The sequence below is a fragment of the Terrapene carolina genome, unplaced genomic scaffold (assembly GCF_002925995.2).
Source record: "Terrapene carolina triunguis isolate 2854851 unplaced genomic scaffold, T_m_triunguis-2.0 Scaffold93, whole genome shotgun sequence".
Taxonomy (NCBI): domain Eukaryota; kingdom Metazoa; phylum Chordata; order Testudines; family Emydidae; genus Terrapene; species Terrapene triunguis.
In genome coordinates, this window is record NW_020664444.1 from 29,704,454 (window position 1) to 29,724,902 (window position 20,449).

At 44.3% G+C, this 20,449-nt stretch overlaps 1 protein-coding gene across 2 annotated transcripts; it reads left to right on the forward strand.

The window, feature by feature from the left end:
* Positions 1-1,045: 1,045 nt before the first annotated feature.
* EEF2KMT (eukaryotic elongation factor 2 lysine methyltransferase) lies at positions 1,046-16,020 on the forward strand. Of its 2 annotated transcripts, none has more exons than XM_026650816.2 (8): positions 1,046-1,281; positions 5,809-5,871; positions 8,839-8,919; positions 9,176-9,277; positions 9,476-9,609; positions 11,654-11,961; positions 14,522-14,671; positions 15,393-16,020. In XM_026650816.2, the coding sequence occupies exons 1-8, from the start codon at positions 1,189-1,191 to the stop codon at positions 15,491-15,493; spliced, it is 1,032 nt and encodes a 343-aa protein (XP_026506601.1). In that variant the 5' UTR covers positions 1,046-1,188; the 3' UTR covers positions 15,494-16,020. The 2 variants fall into 2 exon arrangements, with proteins under 2 accessions (XP_026506601.1, XP_026506602.1); XM_026650817.2 differs by having other exon boundaries at positions 1,203-1,281; positions 8,889-8,919.
* The last annotated feature ends 4,429 nt before the right edge of the window (positions 16,021-20,449 follow it).

Below are 20,449 nucleotides of genomic sequence, written 5' to 3' on the forward strand. Positions count from 1 at the left end.
ACAATGTAATGACTGTGCCACAATGAGCAACTGAATCTTGAGATGATGTCATCTCATAACAGGCTGCTCAGTTGAGAGATTACAATGTAATGGGCAACATGAGGATATGGACACACGCACTAGTTTATGACATAGACCCCATAACACAGGGAAGTAGATCGGACAATGGGGACACCATGATGTTGAGAGTCCTATGCACTCAGCTGTGACAGATGCTATTATGTGGAATCCAGATATTGCTCACTGTGTGGAGATATTATGATGTGGGGACATAAGCATTGGCCTGTGATGTAGACACCATCACATGGGATCCCAAAAACAGATAAAGTCATGCAGAAATGCAGGCAGCAGGCCATGATGTGTGACGTGGGAACGTGGACGCTGTGCAACAAGGACACAGAGCCATGCAGGGATGCAGGTGCCAGGCCATGACTTGTGACATGGGAATACGGATGACATGCCACAAGAAAACAGAGCCATGCAAGGATGCAGGCGCCTGGCCGAGATGCATGACATGGGAACATGAGGACACAGAGCCACGCAGTGATGCAGGTGCCAGGGCGTCACATGTGACATGCAAACACAAGGACACAGAGCCATGCAGGAATGCAGGCGCCAGGCGTCACGCATGACATGGGAACACGGTGACATAGAGCCACGCAGGGATGCAGGCTTCAAGCGTTACGTGTGACATGGGAACACGAGGACAGAGCTACACAGGGACGCAGGCGCCAGGTGTTACGTGTGACATGGGAACACAAAGACACAGTGCCACGCAGGGATACAGACACCAGGAGTCACGTGTGACATAGGAACACGGGGACCCAGAGCCACGCAGGGATGCAGGCGTCACGCGTGACATGGGAACACCCGCACCGTGCAATGAGGACACAGAGCCACCTGCAGCCGGTGCCTTGCGGACACCCACGCCACAGGGATCTGGTGATACTGGCCGCATCGTCCGCAACGCGGGGGGGGGGAGAGGAGAGAGGGGAAGAGGCGGGGCGGCGACTTGTGCCATCCCCACCTGGTCCGAGGCCTAGGCCGCAGCGGGGCCCGTGTCGCTCCCCGCCCCCTCAGGAGGGGAGCGGGGGGGGTGTCTCCCCGGCAAGAGGCGATCACCCGAGGCCGGGGACGCGGCCTGTCCTGAGGGGACGGCGGGACCCGGCTGGGCCGGGCTAGGGAGCGATGGATCCCGCGGCGGAGGAAGCCCGGCACCTGGGGCTCCGCTTCCAGCGAGGCTTCCTGGCCGGCAGGCGGCTCAGCGCCTTCCCCTGGGCGGTGAGTAGGAGCCGGGCTCCCCGGCACCAGCCCGCGTCCCGGGAGTAGATGGGGAGGGGCCGCGGGGCGGGGCTGGCACCGAAGGGCTGCCTGGGTCCGGTCCATGTGAGGGGGGCGGCAGCCAGGTCAGCCTGGCCCAGGAGCGGCCGGGTGAGCCGGGGCCCATAGGTGCTGCTGCACCCCCTGACTTGAAGTGGTGTCCATCATATACAGGGTTTAGGTGTTGGTTCAATAGCTCTCAGCACCCCCCACTCTACACGTTGTTCCAGCGCCCCTGTCTGGGGCTGCCCAGTCCTGGCCCCGGTGCCCCCAGCAACAGCCTCCCCCTTCACTGACTGACTTAGCACGTGAAGAATGTAATGCTGGAGCGAACATGGATAGCCAGAGCCCTGCTTGCAGGCTGTGCAAACACCTCAGCTCCCAGCTCTGCCAAGCCACCTCTGGCCTGCCCTGCCACTGGTACCTAGGGTGACCAGATGTCCCGATTTTATAGGGACAGTCCCGGTTTTTGGGTCTTTTTGTTATATAGGCTCCTATTAACCCCCCCCCCCCCCCATCCCTGTCCCGATTTTTCACCCTTGCTGTCTGGTCACCCTACTGGTACCCACCTGCCATGGGCAGCTGGAAATGGGCTGCCCCCTCATTGACCTGCTGCTCCCACCTGGTTTGTTGCTACCTTTGGGGAAAGAAAATTAAACGATATAAAAATTCTCATTTCAATCAGAAAAATAAGCTACTTTCTCCTACTTCAGGTGAAACTGATGGGTTGTGATTTTGAGACCTGTCATCTTTGAAAAGTGATCCTCATTTCAAAATCAGAAACAGTTCTGTGAGCAGGGGCACTAGAATGGCTTTTATAATGGGGCTGCTGAAAACCATTGAACAAAAGCCCTGTAGATGCAATCAGTTGCTATTATTACTGCAAGTCGTGCTCCTAGTTCCTGTGCTCTGTGGGGATGTTTTTTAGAGTTGGGAAATAGTCATACAAACTTTTTTATATTTTTTTAAGGTATGCTAGTGTCACTGGTCCCAGCTGTTGTCCTAGCAGAGAGGAAGGATGGTCCAGGGATTAGGACACTACTCAAGAATTTGGGAGACCTGGGTTCAATTCCCTGCTCTGCTACAGACTTCATGGTTGACCTTAGTCAAATCACTGAGAGGCCTTGGCTACACTCAGGACTTCCCAGCGCTGCCGCGGCAGCGCTGTGAAGCGCGAGTGTAGTCGCGCTGCAAGAGCTGTCTCGCAGCGCTGTAAGTACTCCACCTCTCCGAGGGGAATAGCTTGCAGCACTGCGAGCAAGCATGCAGCGCTGCAGGCTCTGATTACACTCGCGCTTTACAGCGCTGTACTCGCTGCACTCGGGGGGGGGGTGTTTTCACACCCCTGAGCACAGCAAGTTGCAGCGCTGTACATCGCCAGTGTAGCCAAGGCCAGAGTCTCAGTGATGATAGCACTGCCCTACCTCATTGAGGTGTTATAAGCATAACTACATTAAAGATTCTGAGGTGCTCATAAGTACCTAGCTTAGATAGGTGTGCATATCTCTGAGTTGAGGGTTTTTTTCTAGTAATTTAGTGTTTTGAATGAGTTGATCATGAGACACTGCACAACTGTCATCAACAGCAACAGCTTTTCTCTTCGCTCCAAACACCGTTGATCACACTGAACATTCATTGCATTGGACTGTTTGTACCTGGAAAAAGCAGACCAAACGCTGCTCGCTATAGAAGTATATCTTGAGCAAATGTTATATGGGTATTTAAAAAAAAAGACTGATTAAATGAAAAATGGAAAGAACCTGAAAGAAGTGCCTGGCACACCTGGATGTCATAGGAAAAAATAGAACTGTACCAATGAAACCAGGATATATGGTCACTGTGTTTTTGGGCTTGCTTGGACAGTCTGCCTATCTCAGTCCCTCTGTTCAGCTTTGCTTTCATAGCAGCTTAGGAATCTGTACCACAGGAAGGCCTGGGATTGTGGAACAGAATTCTGTTGGAGTTATAAGTGAAGCAGCTCTGATTTCATTCCATAGAGGGCAGTGGCATGCACACACTAGCCAACTCAATAGCCCCATTTTACTTTTTTAAACTTAGAGAGAGAGAGTGAGTGTGTGTGTGTGTGTGTGTCCCCTCTTTGATCCTGTGGAGTTCTCCATGGGCCTATAAACACTCAGATTTAAAATTTTTATTAAAGTAATGTTAAAAAATTATATAGTACACAGGTTAAGAAAAGAGTGTCTGTACATCTGGGTATAGTGCTTAGATTATCCACAAATACAAAGTTTGTTTTAAAAGTCATAAGATACATATAGTGCATAATCAGCAATAACCCAGATTTAGATGAATAAATTTAACAATACAGTTTAGATATTAGCATCCAGGTATTCGGGTACATCACTCATAAAAAGTTGTACAGAGAGTTGATTGTGGAAAGCAAAATATATCAATGAGTGAAGCTTGTCCCTCAGTAGTTGAGAATTTAGGGTAAGTTGTCCATTAGAAAATACAATCCATCAAGGAAGTATTTCAGTTATTTCCTGATTTCACTTCTCATCGGCACTCCAGCTCATCTCTCCTGGTATTGCCGATGTCCAGTGATGTGTTCTATGTAGATGTCCCTCGATGGCATCCAACACCATGAGTTGCCGCATCAGCCGAGCATAGCGCTGACCAATTCCGCAGTCTCTCAACGCTCACTTGTTACTGGGGTCCCATCCGCCATGGGCTCCGACGATCAGCCTGAATTTGGTAACCCTTAGCTCTCAAGGTTTCGGCCAGAGGGGCATATTTTCTTCATTTAATAGTTCCCGATATCAATGGCTAAAGCACAACAGCCAGATAGATTCAGAATAGTCATGTTTGTTGTAGGCACTAATACACTATTTTAGTGAACAATTTATTCACTTTCCATGATTAGTCACCAGACCAACAAAACACTCTGAAAGTAAGTAGTAGGCAATTTCTAGGGAAAATGATATATAAATGTAGCCTTCACCTTTGAACGGTGTGGACACAATTTTATCTGAAATATGCTGACAATTAACTTTGCAGAGTCACTTACTGGGAATAGTAATAATTCCAAGCTATCTGACAGTAAATATGCATCTGAAATTTCACTCAGGTCTCAACATTAACTATAAGGTACACAATCTAGAATTTCCCCATATTTATAGATATTTAAAGTTTATCTAGTACACAGCAGAATTCAGAAGATATGGGCCCCATCACAGCTGAATAGTCTGATTTGTCAGAAAGTATGCAAGAAATATTAAAACTAAAGATTGTTAACTGCAGTGATTCTGCAACAAAATCCCTCAATTTACAAGCTAATTCCTTAGTACAAATAACGCTCATTTGGAGGATTTTTTTCTTTCCTAAAATGGCTGTGCTTCATGGTCTAATTCATTTGTTCATAGCATCTGGTATTAGCAAAGCTAATTTCAGAAAATCAGTTCACCATAGAATATTTGCAGTATGTTCAGAATGGTGCGTTGGCAGCTCCTGTTATGAGTTTATTAGTATAGAATAAAGAATGCCTGAGTTTAACAGACAGTGGGTGTCACTAATCATTCCTCTTGAAACCTCTGTGTTTCAGTTGCAATGTGCTGTAGTGTCACTTTTCAGACATCAGCCTCAATATACATTGACCCTTTTGCAGGAAAGTAAGTTTTTTTTCTCAGAACACTTTCCCTGTAGGAGGATTTGCAGTTTACAGACAGCAGTGTTTTGAAACAATTCAGGACATCTGTTTACTTCACTATCTAGTGAGTTTTACTACTGTTGAGTTCACCATGAATACGTTCCTCTGTGAACCATTTTCTCAGCATTTCAGCCACTAATGAAGAGCCAAATCCCCACTTGCCTTATTTACACAAATGGTCCCATGGACTTCAGTGGAACTAGTCATCTGAGTAAGGTGAGCAGCTTTGGCTAGTAATGGATCAACGAAAAAAGGCTGAAGAAATATAACTGGCCACTGAGGTTATATTGAAACAGCACTCTTGGTTACAAGATTTCTGTTCAAGACAATGACTGCAATAAACCTATGTGGGGGATTTAGTGTCTGGCAACAGGCAGATTTTGTTCTTACTCCGATGCCAAGATTTCCAATGTCTGGGGAGATATTCAGCTCTCCTCTTGAAGAAGGGAAGATTTAATATTTCTCACCTCATTTGGGTGGGGGCTTTGTACATTAGTGTGGGAGGGCTGACTGACTAGTCATCTGGTCTTCACTTTTGTCTTGTGGTACTTTCCTCATTCAATTAATAATAATAATTATGTATTTGTATTGCAGTAGCAGCTACATACATTATAGATTATGTTCATATTATGGTTTACAGAAGGCTCTATACTACTTCTTTATTTCCTACCATCTGGGTGTGATTTTTTTTTTTTTTTTTTTTAATCATTAAGCTTTTTACATTCTTTTTTAAAGAAGTTTTCACCAGTTTGTGCTGTTCAAACGTGGTAATGGAATAGCATCCTGGAATATTTCTCAACATTTTTTCCCCTCCTTTTGTGTAGGAACTTGAAAAAAAATTAAAGAGTTCATCAGATGCCTTGCTACTGCTGGATATTTTGCAGAAGGTAAAACATGTTATTTTAATATAATCAGATTTCAATACATATCATAGAGCAGACTAGAACTATTCTAAAGATATGATGCCACCTAGTGTAATGAAAACCATTGCATCGTACTCTTATAAAATTGTATTTAAAAAACAGTTAAGGAAGTCAGATCTAATATTAATCTCCATGTATGCCCAATAGAATAGCAGATTTCCTTTTATTCATGTTATGTAACTATCCTTCATAGGCAAGGGAGTTGGAACACAAGAAAGGCATGTTTTTATTTATTTTGAAATTTTAGAAATGGTCAGAGACTGTAGTGTTCATGCAGAGTATCAGGCACTGAATTTCCCCATTGATTCATAGAGGCAATACAGTGAGGGGTGCAGCAGTATAAACTTCCCAGAATACTCCACCAGTGTGCTTTTACCTTGACATGAGGGGCCATCTCTAAGGGTGAGAGGGTTAATTCACTCTCCATTCCCATTCAGTCCTTTGCTGCATCTGAGGCTACAATAAGAATGCCAGTTAGTACCAATTTAGGGGGGTGGGGTGGGTTGTGATATGAATTCTGTTCAGTAGGTCTTGGGCTGAGATCATTGTCTCCTTTCCCATGAGTAGGGCCCTACTAAATTCAGGGTCCATTTTGGTCAATTTCACAGTCATAGGATTTTAAAAATCGTAAATTTCATGATTTCAGCTATTTAAATCTGAAATTTCATGGTGTTGTAATTGTAGGGGTTCTGACCCAAAAAGGAGTTGTGGGGGGGGTCGCAAGGTTATTGTAGGGGGAGTTGCAGTACTGCTACCCTTACTTCTGTGCTGCTGATGATGGTGGCGCTGCCTGCAGAGCTGGGCAGCTGGAGAGCGGCAGCTGCTGGCTGGGAGCCAGGCTCTGAAGGCAGAGCCTCCACCAGCAGCAGTGCAGAAGTAAGGATTAGGGATGTAAATAGCGTTTAAAAAAATAACCATTTAAACTATTAAAATTGTATCGGCTACACATTTAATCGTTAACGAGTTCACAACATAGGTGCAGGAACTAGAGGAGCGGGGGCTGCTGCAGTACCCCCACATTTTACCCAGGGTCCCAGCTGCTGGCCCTGCACCCGCGAGTCAGCCTCCCTGGGGTCCCAGGGCTCCAGCCCCGCGCCCGCCCCCAATTGTGGCCCCAGTCTCGGCCCTCTTACTGTTTACTGAATACATTATTGGTAAGACTGATGCTTGCAGTTTTACATCCCTAGTAAAGATGGCATGGTATGGTATTGCCACCCTTACTTCTGCGCTGCTGCTGGCAGGGCGCTGCCTTCAGAGCTGGGCGCCTGGCCAACAGCCACCGCTCTCTGGCCGCCCTGATCTGAAAGCATCACACAAGTAAGGGTAGCAATACCACAACCCCCCTAAATAACCCTCCCCCCCCCCCCCCCCCCCGCAATTCCCTTTTGGGTCAGGACCCCCAATTTGAGAAATGCTGGTCTCCCCCATGAAATCTATATAATATAGGGTAAAAGCACACAAAAGACCAGATTTTATGGAGGGAGACCAAATTTCACGGTCCATGATGTGTTTTTCATGGCTGTGAATTTGGTAGGGTCCTACCCATGAGTGATAAACACTTGCAATGTCTTCTAGGTCTGACTGGGTCTGAACTGGCAACCTGGAAGTGAAAGGCTGTTCATCTCTCTCCCAAATCTGTGAGATTGCTAGTCTCCCACAGTCTCTTTGTAATTTAAATTGGAATGTATGAAAAGGCAGTAATTCCTTTCAGTGGGCTTGTGCCCTCTGATCAGTTGCATTAAAACATAGTTACAACTCTGTCTTATTTTTTTAAATATAAAGTATTGGGCTTTTAGAGCTGGTGGAAAGTTTTCAAAATGGCAATGACATTTTTAATACAAAAAAACAAGAAAAAGCTCTAACTTCAATTTTTCTAACAGATCTGTTTGTGACATATATGGTCTATTGACTGATAATGTGTCTTTGTGTGTATGGAAATAGGTAGTACACCCTCACATGTGGTACAAATACTGGGAAAACAATGCTATTCCCATTTCCCGTCTATCACATGTGATTGCAGTTCACTCCCTACTTGCTTCATAAAGGATTGTAGAATATCAAGTACTTCTCCACAGTCTTTAGTATCAAATTCTTGTCATATTGTCACAGTGAACACCTTCTTCTGAACAAAAGTGTGTTTCCAACTCTGGAGCACAATGGGCCTCAAGTCCTATGTATTGATCACCTTCCACATGTGGAACCCCTAACTGAGATGCCCACATGTAGGGAGAGCACCACTTTGGAGTCAGGATCCATCACGCCTAGCCGAGTGCAGAATTCAGCCTTATATAAAGGGAACTGTAACTATTAAGAGTAAATTAAGGGACCTAATTCACCATAACATGGTTGTTGGGGTAATTGGAGACCTGAAGTGACCTAACTTTCCAACTTTTCATTTGCTGGAGGACCAATGTGACTAACACTTTCTCAGTGAACATTGCCTTGATTCAAAACAAAGGGTAGACATGTGTGGGGAGAGTCTCTTTTCTGAGTCCAGCATGGAGCTAGAGTGAGTACGTGTACGCAAGCTGGGAATGGCTCCCAGCTCCAAGTGTAGATGGAGCCGTCCTGTTTATTGACTATTTAGGGGGATGGGGCATGGAAGAAAAATGAGAGGAAAGAGCCACTCAGACTCATTTTCCTTTCAGTTTTACTGTTTATTTTTGAGGGGCAAAGTAGAGGATGTGTGGCTTCCTCACATTTGTGACCGGCCAGGGGTACCAGAATTCTCTGCAGGAATGTACACAGAATTTGATTTTCCAGCTGAGTATCAAATAGCTTAGCTGCAAATTGAAATCACCTAGCTTCCCAAGGTACAAAGTGAACCGAGCAAATCGGTAACTATCTTTTCCTCCTCTGTTCCTTCAGTGCCTCTAATAAAATCCTCACCTGGTAGCTGGTTGGTCTGCAGGTGTTGTTTTATCATTTCAGACTATTCTTCACCCCTTATGCATGAAATATCCCCCTTCCGTGAAGTACAGAAGATGCTTCATATCTGAACTCATTAAAAAGGTAGTGTTGGGATTATATATTGCTTGGTGCTCTTTTTCCATTAGACCTGTTATTAAAAGTAACTTGAAAATCTGTTTTTCGCAATATTGGCCCAGGCTTGGCTGATCACTTGTTATAACAAAAATTAGCATTAAATGCATATGTTATGGTTAAAAAAGGAATAAATGGTATTTGACTATATGTTTATTGCCTGTGTTTCGTTAATAATGTCTGGAGATCTGAAGTTCTTCACTGATCTCTCTTCTCTTTCCCACAGCATGAGTCCATAGCAACCGAACCCCTGGATGAATTGTATGATGTACTAGCAGATATTTTAAATAAAGAAGAATCTACCAACTGTTATAAAAGCTACTTACTGGTAAAAGCTAATATCATCTTCATTGTTATATGTCCGTTTTTATCGTTTAAACTGAGCCATAATTGGTTTAAAAATAAAACCCAGAAACCCCAAGTGTAGAATACTTCTTACCTTCTCCCAGACGCTAACGTTGATTTAAAACTGTGAAATGTGGTGCCTGTGCTGATGCATCTTTCTTTCCCTGTGTGTGTCTTCTAGCCCACAGGAGACTCTGTTACACTTTCTGAGACAGTGGCAATAATCTCACAGGGAACCACAGGACTAGTCACGTGGGATGCTGCTCTTTATCTTGCCGAATGGGCAATAGAGAATTCTGCCATTTTCAGTAACAGGTAATGGAGCTGTAGTTACATGAAATCACAGCTAGAAAACGGGGGGAACAGAGTTAACTTAAATGTTTTCATTCATATTATAAATGAGTTTCATGACTGTAGTTTGACATTATACTGTATATGACCCTAATATAACTAAGAACTGTAACAATGCATATTTTTAAAATCCTAGACAAAAACTCCAACTCAGGTATCCATAACCCTCAGGGGAGAGGGAGGAGTATTAATTTCCCTTGCCCAAAACACTTTTAAATCATCAAGTAATAAGGAAATCATAAAATACTTCTCTCAACTCATCTGAAGATCTCAGAGCACTTCACAGACAATGAATTAAATCTCACATCACCCTTAGGAGGGGGTGAATACATATTTTCCCAGTTTTGCTGATTGTTAAGCTGAGGCACAAAGAGGTTAACTGACTTGTTCTTGGCAGCACAGGGATAGAACCCAGGAGTCCTCGTTCAGTCACTAGATCACACTCATCTGTTGTTTTAACAGTTCACGTCTGTTGTTGGAATGAACCATTGATGGGCTAACTCAGGGGTGGGCAAACTTTTTGGCCCGAGGGCCACATCGGGGTTGCGAAACTGTATGGAGGGCCGGATAGGGAAGGCTGCCCCTCCCCAAAGAGCCTGGCCCCTGCCCCCATCCGCCCCCTCCCACTTCCCATCCCCTGACTGTCCCCCTCAGAACCTCCAACCCCGCCTGCTCCTTGTCCCCTGACCGCCCCCTCCCAGGACCCCACCACCTATACAACCCTCCCGTTCCCTGACTTCCCCGACCCCATCCACCCCCCCCCCCCCCCCCCCCCCCCCCCCCGTTCCCCGTCCCCTTACCATGCCGCCCAGAGCGGCAGGACTAGCAGCCGCGCCGCCCGGCCGGAGCCAGCTGCGCTGCCCGCTCTGCGGCTTGATTGTGGGGTAGGGGGGACAGCAGGGGAGGGGCCGGGGGCTAGCCTTCCCAGCCAGGAGCTCAAGGACTGGGCAGGATGGTCCTGTGGGCCATAGTTTGCCCACCTCTGGGTTAACTGCTACCCTTTCTGTCACTGGTCTGTCACAGTTGAGCTTTAATCTTAGGCCTGGTCTACACTGGGGGGGGATCGATGTAAGTTACACAACTTCAGCTACGAGAATAACATAGCTGAAGTCGACATACTTAGATCTACTTACTGCGATGTTTTCACTGCGGTAAGTCAATGGCTGACGCTCTCCCGTCGACTCCGCCTGCGCCTCTCGCCCTGGTGGAGTACCAGAGTCAACGGGAGAGTGCTCAGCGGTCGATTTATCGTGTCTAGACTAAGACACAATAAATCAACCCCAGCTGGATTGATCGCTGCCTGTCGATCCAGCGGGTAATGTAGACAAGCCCTAAGAAGATTTAGGGACTGTCTGATGGAAGAATTTTCTGTCTCCATTGGTAAGTGAAACAGGAGCCAATGCCCCACTGCCAAACATCGGATTATATTCAGCCTGTAGTATTATTAGGCTTCATCCTGACATTTCTTTATCCTTCAACCCAAACTCTTTTCGTAAGGAAGACAGCAGTTGTTTAGGGCAGTCCAAGGAGGTATAACTAGGAGGCTAATATATAAATTTAATAAGATAACATTTTAGTCTGGATCAGGGTGACCAGATGTCCCAATTTTACATGGACAGTCCCGATTTTTGGGAATTTTTCTTATATAGGCTCCTATTACCCCCCACCCCCTGTCCCAATTTTTCACATTTGCTGTCTGGTCACCCTAGTCTGGATATATGCATAATATAGCACAGGGAACAGTCCTGTACTGGTCCCCAGGAGATGTTAATTTTATTCATATTTTCACTCTCTAATTGCTATTGTTATAATTGAATCCTAATTATTTTTCATTCCTGGTACTTATTTGAAGCAAAGACTGGAATTTGGATAGTTTATTCAAGAATCGCTGAAATCATTTACAGCTACTTTTGCTCTTAGGTGCATACACGTCTATTGGTTTTGATTCCGTAACTGAATCTTGTTTAGATCAAAGTGTAAATACTTATTTTAATCCATTAACCTTCAGGATCATCTTGGAATTAGGAAGTGGGATTGGCCTCACAGGAATTGCAATCTGTAAAACCTGTAATCCCAAGGCATATGTATTTAGTGACTACCATCACTGTGTTCTTGAGCAACTGAGAGAAAACATCCATTTAAATGGCTTTGTTCTGGAGTCTGAAACTGGGAATCACACCAAAATGGAATCCCAAAACCAGAGGACAGAAGTGATGGATTTACAAGGACCAAAAATAACAGCTGCAGAACTTGACTGGGATTCTGTTACAAAGGAACAACTTTCACAGCTTCAGATTGATGTTGTCATTGCAGCAGGTACAGTACATTTCTGATCGCATCTCACTAAGTGATCTCCTAACGCAAATGCTGAAATAATAATAGAAATGCAAAAATAATAATTACTGAACTTTATTCAGTCAAGATAACTAGTCCGTCAACTACAAAATCTGAAATGTGAGGGATGTAATTCTGCCTCATTTTACCATCCTGTCTTCATCTCAATATTCAACGGTTGTTTACTCATCCTTGAAAAGCAATTCATTTCTCTTTTGTCACTTCTTCTGTTTTAAAATTGGAGGTGAAGTCCACATTTCCAGAGCACTGCTGGCTGGCATTCTCAGCAAGGATAGTACATATTAAAGAAATTTTACTTTTACAGCACTTACTCATCTGATAATGTTAAGGAGTTTATTAGTAAATCTAATAATACTAAGTCTGACTATACTAGAGGCTTGTCTAGACCAAGTGTGTGCCAAGCGGGGGGGGGGGGGGGGTAAATCTACATCATACACTTACTGTCTGTGTCCCTGCTACCACACACTAAAAGTTCTCAAGTGAGCTTTGATGTACCTCGGTTTCAAAGTCAAATACAGTGAAGTGAACTACAGAATGTTTAATGTGTGGTAGCAGAGTCCACATGGATAGAGGGCAGCACACTCTGTGCAATGTAGAGTCACACCTCACCTTGCCACACACCAACTGTTCTTCCAGACAAGCTCCAGAACTGCACAGATGTAGCTGAAGGCAGAATTTCAGCCCATTTTTTGGGTGTGTGTGAACCAATCAAGCTGCTTAAGAGTTACGGTCAGGTGCTCAAAGGTGTGTGAGGACAAATGCAATGTAGACCATTAGCTATAAAAAGATGTTTATTCCATAAAATGAATGATCATAGATATCTAATCCATTACATAGGGCTCTGAAAACGGCCTAACTTGAGCTCATAAAAACAAGGAAATTCAAAGTTTAGCATAAAATGTTATCCTCAGTATTTCTAGATAGCGCAGTTCATATTTTTATTAGGTTAAATCAAGAGTGACTGATCTGTTTGCCATTAGCCCATACATCGGTCTTGGCTTTTGTGTGCCCTAGTTGTACATCACAGGGATTACACTGAAATGACCAACTCCTGAACATCAGGGTTCCTAACGGAAAGACCAATAGAGAATTGCAGAATCAGAATGTTATTTTGTGAGATTGACACTTGTGATACTTCAAGGGGCAGTTTTTACATTGTTTCATCAAGGTTTCCACCCTTGGAAATTATTCCAGAGTCAACCTACTGTAATTTAACTCCAGGCCTTTGCAATGAGGTGTTGCAATGTGAGCTTCTTTCAATTCACTTGCAACCTGATAAGGCCAGATCCGTAAAGGAATCCACATGTGCAGACCTTTTTCCCACCTTCACCAGCACTCTGCATGGTAGTAAGGGTTATACATAAAGATCCCTTTGCAGGATCAGGACCTAATTTTCTTTTTACTTATTTGTGCACCAGCTTCACTGAAGGACAATTCAGTAAAGTGGAGAGGTCTGTTTAAAAAACACTTTTTAAAAATCCTTTGATAGTTGGAATCTGGAGTGAACCTCTTCACCCCCAGCATTAAAGCAATCTTTAAAACAGGTTGTGACAGTCCATCCTTACCAGCACTCCCTCTCACCTGAGTAACCTACCCTTGCAGGCCACACCAGCCACGTTAGCAGTTCTTTCAACCCAAATGCCATCCCAGTCAGAGCTCTTTTATCAGATCACAGGGTTATCACCTCACCCTGCCCATACGTCAACAGAAAGTCCACGAGGAATAACATGAAACAGCCTCATATGATTGTTTTTTCACCCGTTTGTCCCGGCCTTTCTGCAGACTTGTACTCTTCTTCTCCCTGAAGAGAGGATGCTAGTTCTTTGATAGGCCCAGGGCCTTTGCTTCCTGGCATCTTCTTATCAAAATAAACCTTTAATAGTCTTTGCCATCCAACATGAACTCCTAAAAGCTCAGCCTTGCCAGCACCCCTGCTCCAGGCAGGTCTATCTCTAGTGCCAAGGAGAACCAGCCCAATCCTTCTTGTTTTATATTATCTTCTCAGGCCAGGTCTACACTACAGACCTTGGTCAGTATAACTACGTTGCTCTAGGGTGTGAAAAATCCACACTCCTGAGCAACGTAGTTATACCAACCTACTCCCCCCGTAGACAGCGCTATGTCAACAGGAAAGCTTCTCCCGGTGACATAGCTATTGCCTTTCGGGAAGGTGGATTAACTACGCTGCCAGGAGAAGCGTAGTTAACGGGAGAAACTGAAGAGCTACAGCGGTGCAGCTGCACCAATGCAACGTTTTAAGTATAGGCTGCCCTCAGTCTCCACCCCAGCTGGGTGTAATAAATCACTAATCAGTCACAGGTATATTCCCTCTGGTCTACGTGGGCTCCCCTGAGAAGCTGGTCCCTAGTCATAGGGGCTGGTCCTGGTTCCCCGTTAAAGGGCCATGTTCCCATAACACAGGTCAAATTCTCAACAGAGCCTCCATTTAATCCTTTTACTTTGTATTTTTAGTCTGCTTTTTGTTTGTTTATAAATATGAAACCCTCTCCTTTTTATGTAGATGTGGTGTATGATCCCCAGATAACTTTATCCCTTATCGGTGTCCTGCAGCAACTTTCCGCTTCCAAAACCGCTGGAAATCCACCTGAGATCTACATTGCCTTCACCATTCGTAATCCAGACACCTATCACCTCTTCCAAACTGAACTTGGTAAGAGTCGTGCTGAGTATATGCCATGATAGGTTTGGCCTTCTTCCCAGTTATTTAATCTTGTTACAGAGCTGAAGACAGCAATCTTTGATGGTGGGCATTGTCTGAAGTTAAGGTTCCAATACACCAGCTGAATCCTGTGGGGTCTGAATAGAAGCAACAGTCTGCCCCCATAGAGCTGATTTCAGGAATGGGGCCTCTTTTTACTGTGTCCTAGTGAGACTAATATTTGCTACATTGCCTCCTCAGAATGAATTGCAAGCTTGGTGACCGCTAGCCAAGCAGAAAATGAGGGTTAATAATAACAGTAAATAATCATCTGTGTTCTAATGTTGGACAGGTAACATTCCAGCTGAAGCATAAAACTGAGGCTTTGACCTCAGTAGTTATTTAAATATAGACAGGGTCAGATACAATTAAATTGGGGAAGTGGGGGGTGTTTGGGATTTCCCTCACAGCATCCTCAAAAATCCAGACTTCTACAGACTACCCGCTGGACATCTGGTCCTTCAGAAGTGGGTAATTAATAAAATGATGCTGAATATATGGCACAAGTATATAATAGAAATCTCTTAAAAATACTTACCCTGAATATTTGTCTCTCTTGCTTTCACAGCCTATTAGTGATCCATTTTTACAAAATTTGGCATACTGTAGTGTGTATGTTTTGTATTTTACTAAGCAGAAGTGTGATTGTTTTTATTTCTGTTTCTCTCTCCAGGTAAAGTTGGGATTGGCTGGCAGGTTGTTCCTACTCACACAAAGAACCTTTTCCTATATGACCTGCATTCAAATATAACTCTTCTAAAATTACTTGCGTAGACTTTGTAAATCCAATATTACTAGTAGAGATTTTGACAGACTAAGCATAAGATCTATCATGATCGTGACAATGACCTTGAATTCTGGACATGTACTTGAGTGGCAGACTCAGAAAGCAAGTTTAAACTCTGTACATTGTCAGTGTGTTTTAGGCCCCAATGCTACAATTGATAGTGGGTGGGTGGATAGCCTCACCTGTCTGCAGCCCTTCTGCCTCCAGTGCAGTTCCTTGGGAGTCCACAGGTTGTCAGTTGCAGGAACGGGGCCTCATTCAGACTGAGATTTTATTCTTCCAGACGGCACAAGGAAGAAAACTGTAGTGTTTCTATGGCATTGTGATATGCACACATTGGAAATAAGTTTTGTGAGACCAAAAATAATGAATCTCTCTTCCCGGCATGGTGAAATAGAGCAATGAACAATTTCAGTTTTTATATTAAAGAATTATTTATAGTTGCAGTTATTTTTGAGCCATGATCTGTTCATTCAGACTGCCTGCCGTGCTTGTCGTCCTGTCACAACTTGAATAGAATAGCTACAATAAATGCATTGCTGTTTATACAGTGCCATAGGTTTGCCTGGTGTTTGAAATATAAGTCAGGGGTTCAGATTCTGATGGAAATCAGAACTAACTCCTATTTTACACTGGTGTACATGTGATCAGAATCTAGCCCTGGGGCTCAGTCCTGTGAGGCATGGTGTCCTCTTGGGAAACACTGAGCAGCACCAGCTCTCACTGAAGTTGATGAGTTTTAGGCTGTTCAGCACCTTGGCACTTCAAGCCATATATTAGACAGAACCCACCTGATGAGGCAAACAAACAGCAGGGGACGGGGGAAAGAGAAGGGCAGGGTTTGAACAGAGTCAGAGCCATTTGTTTTGTTGTAGGTGTGTCTTATTGGTTCCAGTTGGGGGTGGGAAGGAAGGTTAGAGCAGAGTGGGAAAGGAGTGAGCCTTGGCTATAGAAGGCCAACTGGAAGCAGGAGTTCCAAACGGGCTATGCAGGAGAGTGAGGACATTTGGCCCATGAGAAGATGGAGCTGTGCCAGACTCGGGGGGAGAGGGGGACAGGGGGTAAGTAGGCCTATCTTTGGAAGTATCTTATTTTAAAATTCTATGTTAGATACAGACAATAAGAAGATCCCATTTCCTTTGCACCATACCAGAAGATAGACAGATAGAGTACACAGTGAGCCCACTCCTGCTAATGGAAACTAGGTCGAAAGAATACATTTTCAGCAGGAAACACTTAAACACATACAAAATTTAAGTGCCAACAATATATTTCCCTCCATTACCCAGCCTCCCAAATCTGCTGCTCCTGGGGAGAAAAGACAGACCCTTCAGCGTTCCCTAAAGATCACCAAACATGGGCTACATGGGACTCAGGGGAAGGAGCAAATTCCAAAAGCAACAGCCCCTCCTGGAGAATGCCCTCCAGCAGCACTTAGAGGGTCCACTCAGGATCAAGACCCCATTGTGTTAGGTGCTGTACAAAATTTTACAGCAAAATATTTAAAAATCTATTCAGCCTTTGCATCCCTTCCTGGACCAGCGTTGGGGGGTTCAGCAATTCCTCTGCTGTCACAGTTACCACCACAAATATGGGGTAAAGAATGAAGCACCTTTTCCCAGCAGCAGGTATAAGACATGCCTTCTCCCACTATCATGGAAACCAAAACCCTCAACGAGGGATTCAGCAGATAGCATTTCAGTTCTATTTTAAATATTTACTGTCCTGAGAAATGGTTACAGTGACTGCACCTCATGGAGTTCTCTTGTGATTAATTACGGCTTGTAAGATCCTTGATTGCTGGCAATGACTTCAGCTCAGAAAGCTGTTTACACTCCTTGATCAAAACTTAAGCTGATATGCACAGATGGAAAGTTGAATCCAGGAAGGACATAAAAGGGGATAAAACATATCGCTGAGTGGGGAAGTAAACACTTATCTTCAAGCTCTCTCACTCCCAAATTTAAAATCAGCTTTGCTGTTGCCTGTCATTCTGGGATCTTCTATTGGAAATCCCCATCAGGAATCTTTCACCACTACATTCTCTCAAAAAGAAAACACTGAAAAAAGGAGGACATGAATGGTATGAAGAAACATTTAGCCCCTGATGCTTTTTTCTTTTTAAAATAAAGTATGTATCATTTTAAATGAACTCCACCCAGACTCTGTAATCTTCCACACTTCTTCAGGACGCTGCCAGTATATGTGCATATATAGATATATACATATATAGATAAACACACACACCAACAGGAAGAGTGCCTGTTTGTGGGAAGAGACTTCCCAGACCTGGAAGAGAAAACCATTTGGTGACCTGGCCGCAGGGCCAAGTCAGGAAGAGGACACTAGTTCCGGGAGTGAGAGAGGGGCTGCAGAGCTGAGAGAGAGAGAGAGATGGAGTGACAAGTGTGCAACCCCAGGAAAGGGCATTGGCCTCATGAGCTAACCTCCAGAGTGGCCAGGAGCAGGCACCATCCCTGCACTGAGTGGACCACCCTTTCACAAGGTTTAACCTATTTCATTTTTACATCAGAGAAAACAGGATATTCCCATCACTCTAGACAAAATTTTGGTTTTAAGTTGCATATACTGGGTCTTCAATGACACTTTCTCTTTATTGACTCAAATGCTCCATCCATTCACTGGAATCAGTTCTCGATGGGGACTCTCTTATCTGCAGGGCTGTTTCACTGACAAGAGGGTGAAGACGGAGGTAAATCATTTTTATCTTGTTCAATTCCATAAATACCGTCTGACTTTTTCCTTCTTCCCCATCACCTACATCAATACTCATCTTCAGGAACCAGGCCAAAGACCACTGAAGTACAGTAGATGAAAATTCATTCATAGATTTTTAAGGCCCAGAGACCATTAGATCATCTAGGCTGATGTGTATAACACAAGCCATAGAACTGCACCCCGTCACCCCTGAACTGAGCCCAATAATTTGTCTGACTAAAGTACATCTTCCAGAAAGGCACCCAATCTGATCTGAAGATAGCAAGAGATGGAGAATCCACCACTTCCTTGGGTACTTGGTTCCAATGGTTAATCATCCTCATTGTTAAAAAAATTGTGCTTTGTTTCTAACCAATGTGAATTTTTTTAGTTTCAGCTTCCATCCACTGGTTCTTGTTACACTACTTGGTTCTTCTCCGCTAGACTACAAACTCCTTTAGTAACCCAGTATTTTTGCCTCCAAAGGTACTTAAACACTAATCAAGGGCATGTCTTCACTAGCAGTGCTTTAATGGGGCTGTGTTGTGGAGCTCTCTCCCAGCGCTATAAAAAACCCACCTCCATGAGGGGAATAGCTACCAGCACTCGGAGGGTGGCTACGAGCGCTGGTGCACGGCCTACACTGGCAGTTTACAGCGCTGAAATTTGCAGCACTTGGGGGGTGTTTTTTCACACCCCGAATGAGAAAGTTGCAGCGCTGTAAAGTGCCAGTGTAGACAAGCCCCAAGTCATCTCTAGAAATGCCTCCCATTGACTTCACTGGGCATTGATCAGGCCCCGAGCCTGGAAAGTTATATGCAGTGGAGGCTCCACAGGACATGCTGGGTGCTTTGCTTTGAGTCAGACACATCAAGATCTTTACTGGATGCTATGCATTTGTTTTGACTTCTCCCTTAAAAGATCTAGTTTCCCCTTTCCTCCCTCACATCTCAGCAGTCACCACTGGGCATATGGTAGGGAATGAAATACACGAGCCTTAGAACGCTACCTGCTTTCTAGGTGGCTGTATGCCATCTGGAGACTTGGGATAAGGTGGGGGCATTTCTGGGGGGTGGAGGAGTGTGGAAATGAGAGCAAAGCAAAAAGTGAGGCAGGGCAGAGGTGTATGTACACCTAGATACGCTGGTGATGGGGCATTATGGCACATAACTATTTAGTCCCAGTCTTTTCAAAACAATAACATAATAAACAGCATGTGAACACCACGACCATGCATGAGTAATACCAACAATAAAGATATGTTACAGAAAGTGAACATCCAGAAAGCTGATCTGGCATTATGTACTGTACAAACAGCAAGATGGATATTGTGCAAGCACAGCCAGAGCGACAGACTTCAGTGGTTCTGCCACCATAAAGATATAAAAGGGGATACTCAACATTTACCTGGGGAAGAACAGCCAAGGACATAAGTTATTTTAAAGTTACATTTAAAACAGAATGTTTCTTTATGAGCAAGTATTCTTGTTCAAAATGAAGAGTGTCTCCCATTCATGTGGAAGAGCCGTCTGTAATTACCCAGTGCAAGCAAAGCATTCATTCCAGTGACAGAAAATTTAACCATTATACCATATGTAAAAATCCACAGGGAAGCGACCTTTGTGTTTAAAACTGAAATAGCAAAAGTCAGAAAATTCTGAGGTTAGGATTCCTAAAGCAGCCTGAATTCTTCCCCCTTGTATAAGAACAGCCATACTGGGTCAGACCAAAGGTCCATCTAGCCCAGTATCCTGTCTTCCCGATGCCAAGTGCCCCAGAGGGAATGAACAGAACAGGTAATCACCAAGAAATCAAACCTCTGTTGCCCAATCCCACCTTCTGGCAAACAGAGGCTAGGGACCCCATCCCTGTCCATCCACGCTAATGGCCATTGATGGACCTGTCATCCATGAATTTATCCAGTTCTCTTTTGAACCCTGTTATAGACTTGGCCTACCCAACATCCTCCGGCAAGGAGTTCCACAGATTGACTGTGCGTTGTGTGAAAAAATATTTCCTTTTGTTTGTTATAAACCTGCTGTCTCTTAATTTCATTTGGTGACCCCTAATTCTTGTGTTATGAGTAAATAACACTTCCTTATTTACTTTCTCCACAACAGTCATGATTTTATAGACCTCTATCATATCCCCCTTAGTTGTCTCTTTTCCAAGCTGAAAAGTCAGTCTTATTAATCTCTCCTCATATGGCAGCCGTTCCATATCCC

Bases quoted from the DNA above. Each gene is read 5' to 3' on its own strand.
- EEF2KMT (XM_026650816.2), top strand. From the start codon at position 1,189: ATGGATCCCGCGGCGGAGGAAGCCCGGCACCTGGGGCTCCGCTTCCAG. The intron at 1,282-5,808 runs GTGAGTAGGAGC...CCTTTTGTGTAG, and splicing joins TCAGCGCCTTCCCCTGGGCG to GAACTTGAAAAAAAATTAAA. The intron at 9,278-9,475 runs GTAAAAGCTAAT...TGTGTCTTCTAG, and splicing joins GTTATAAAAGCTACTTACTG to CCCACAGGAGACTCTGTTAC.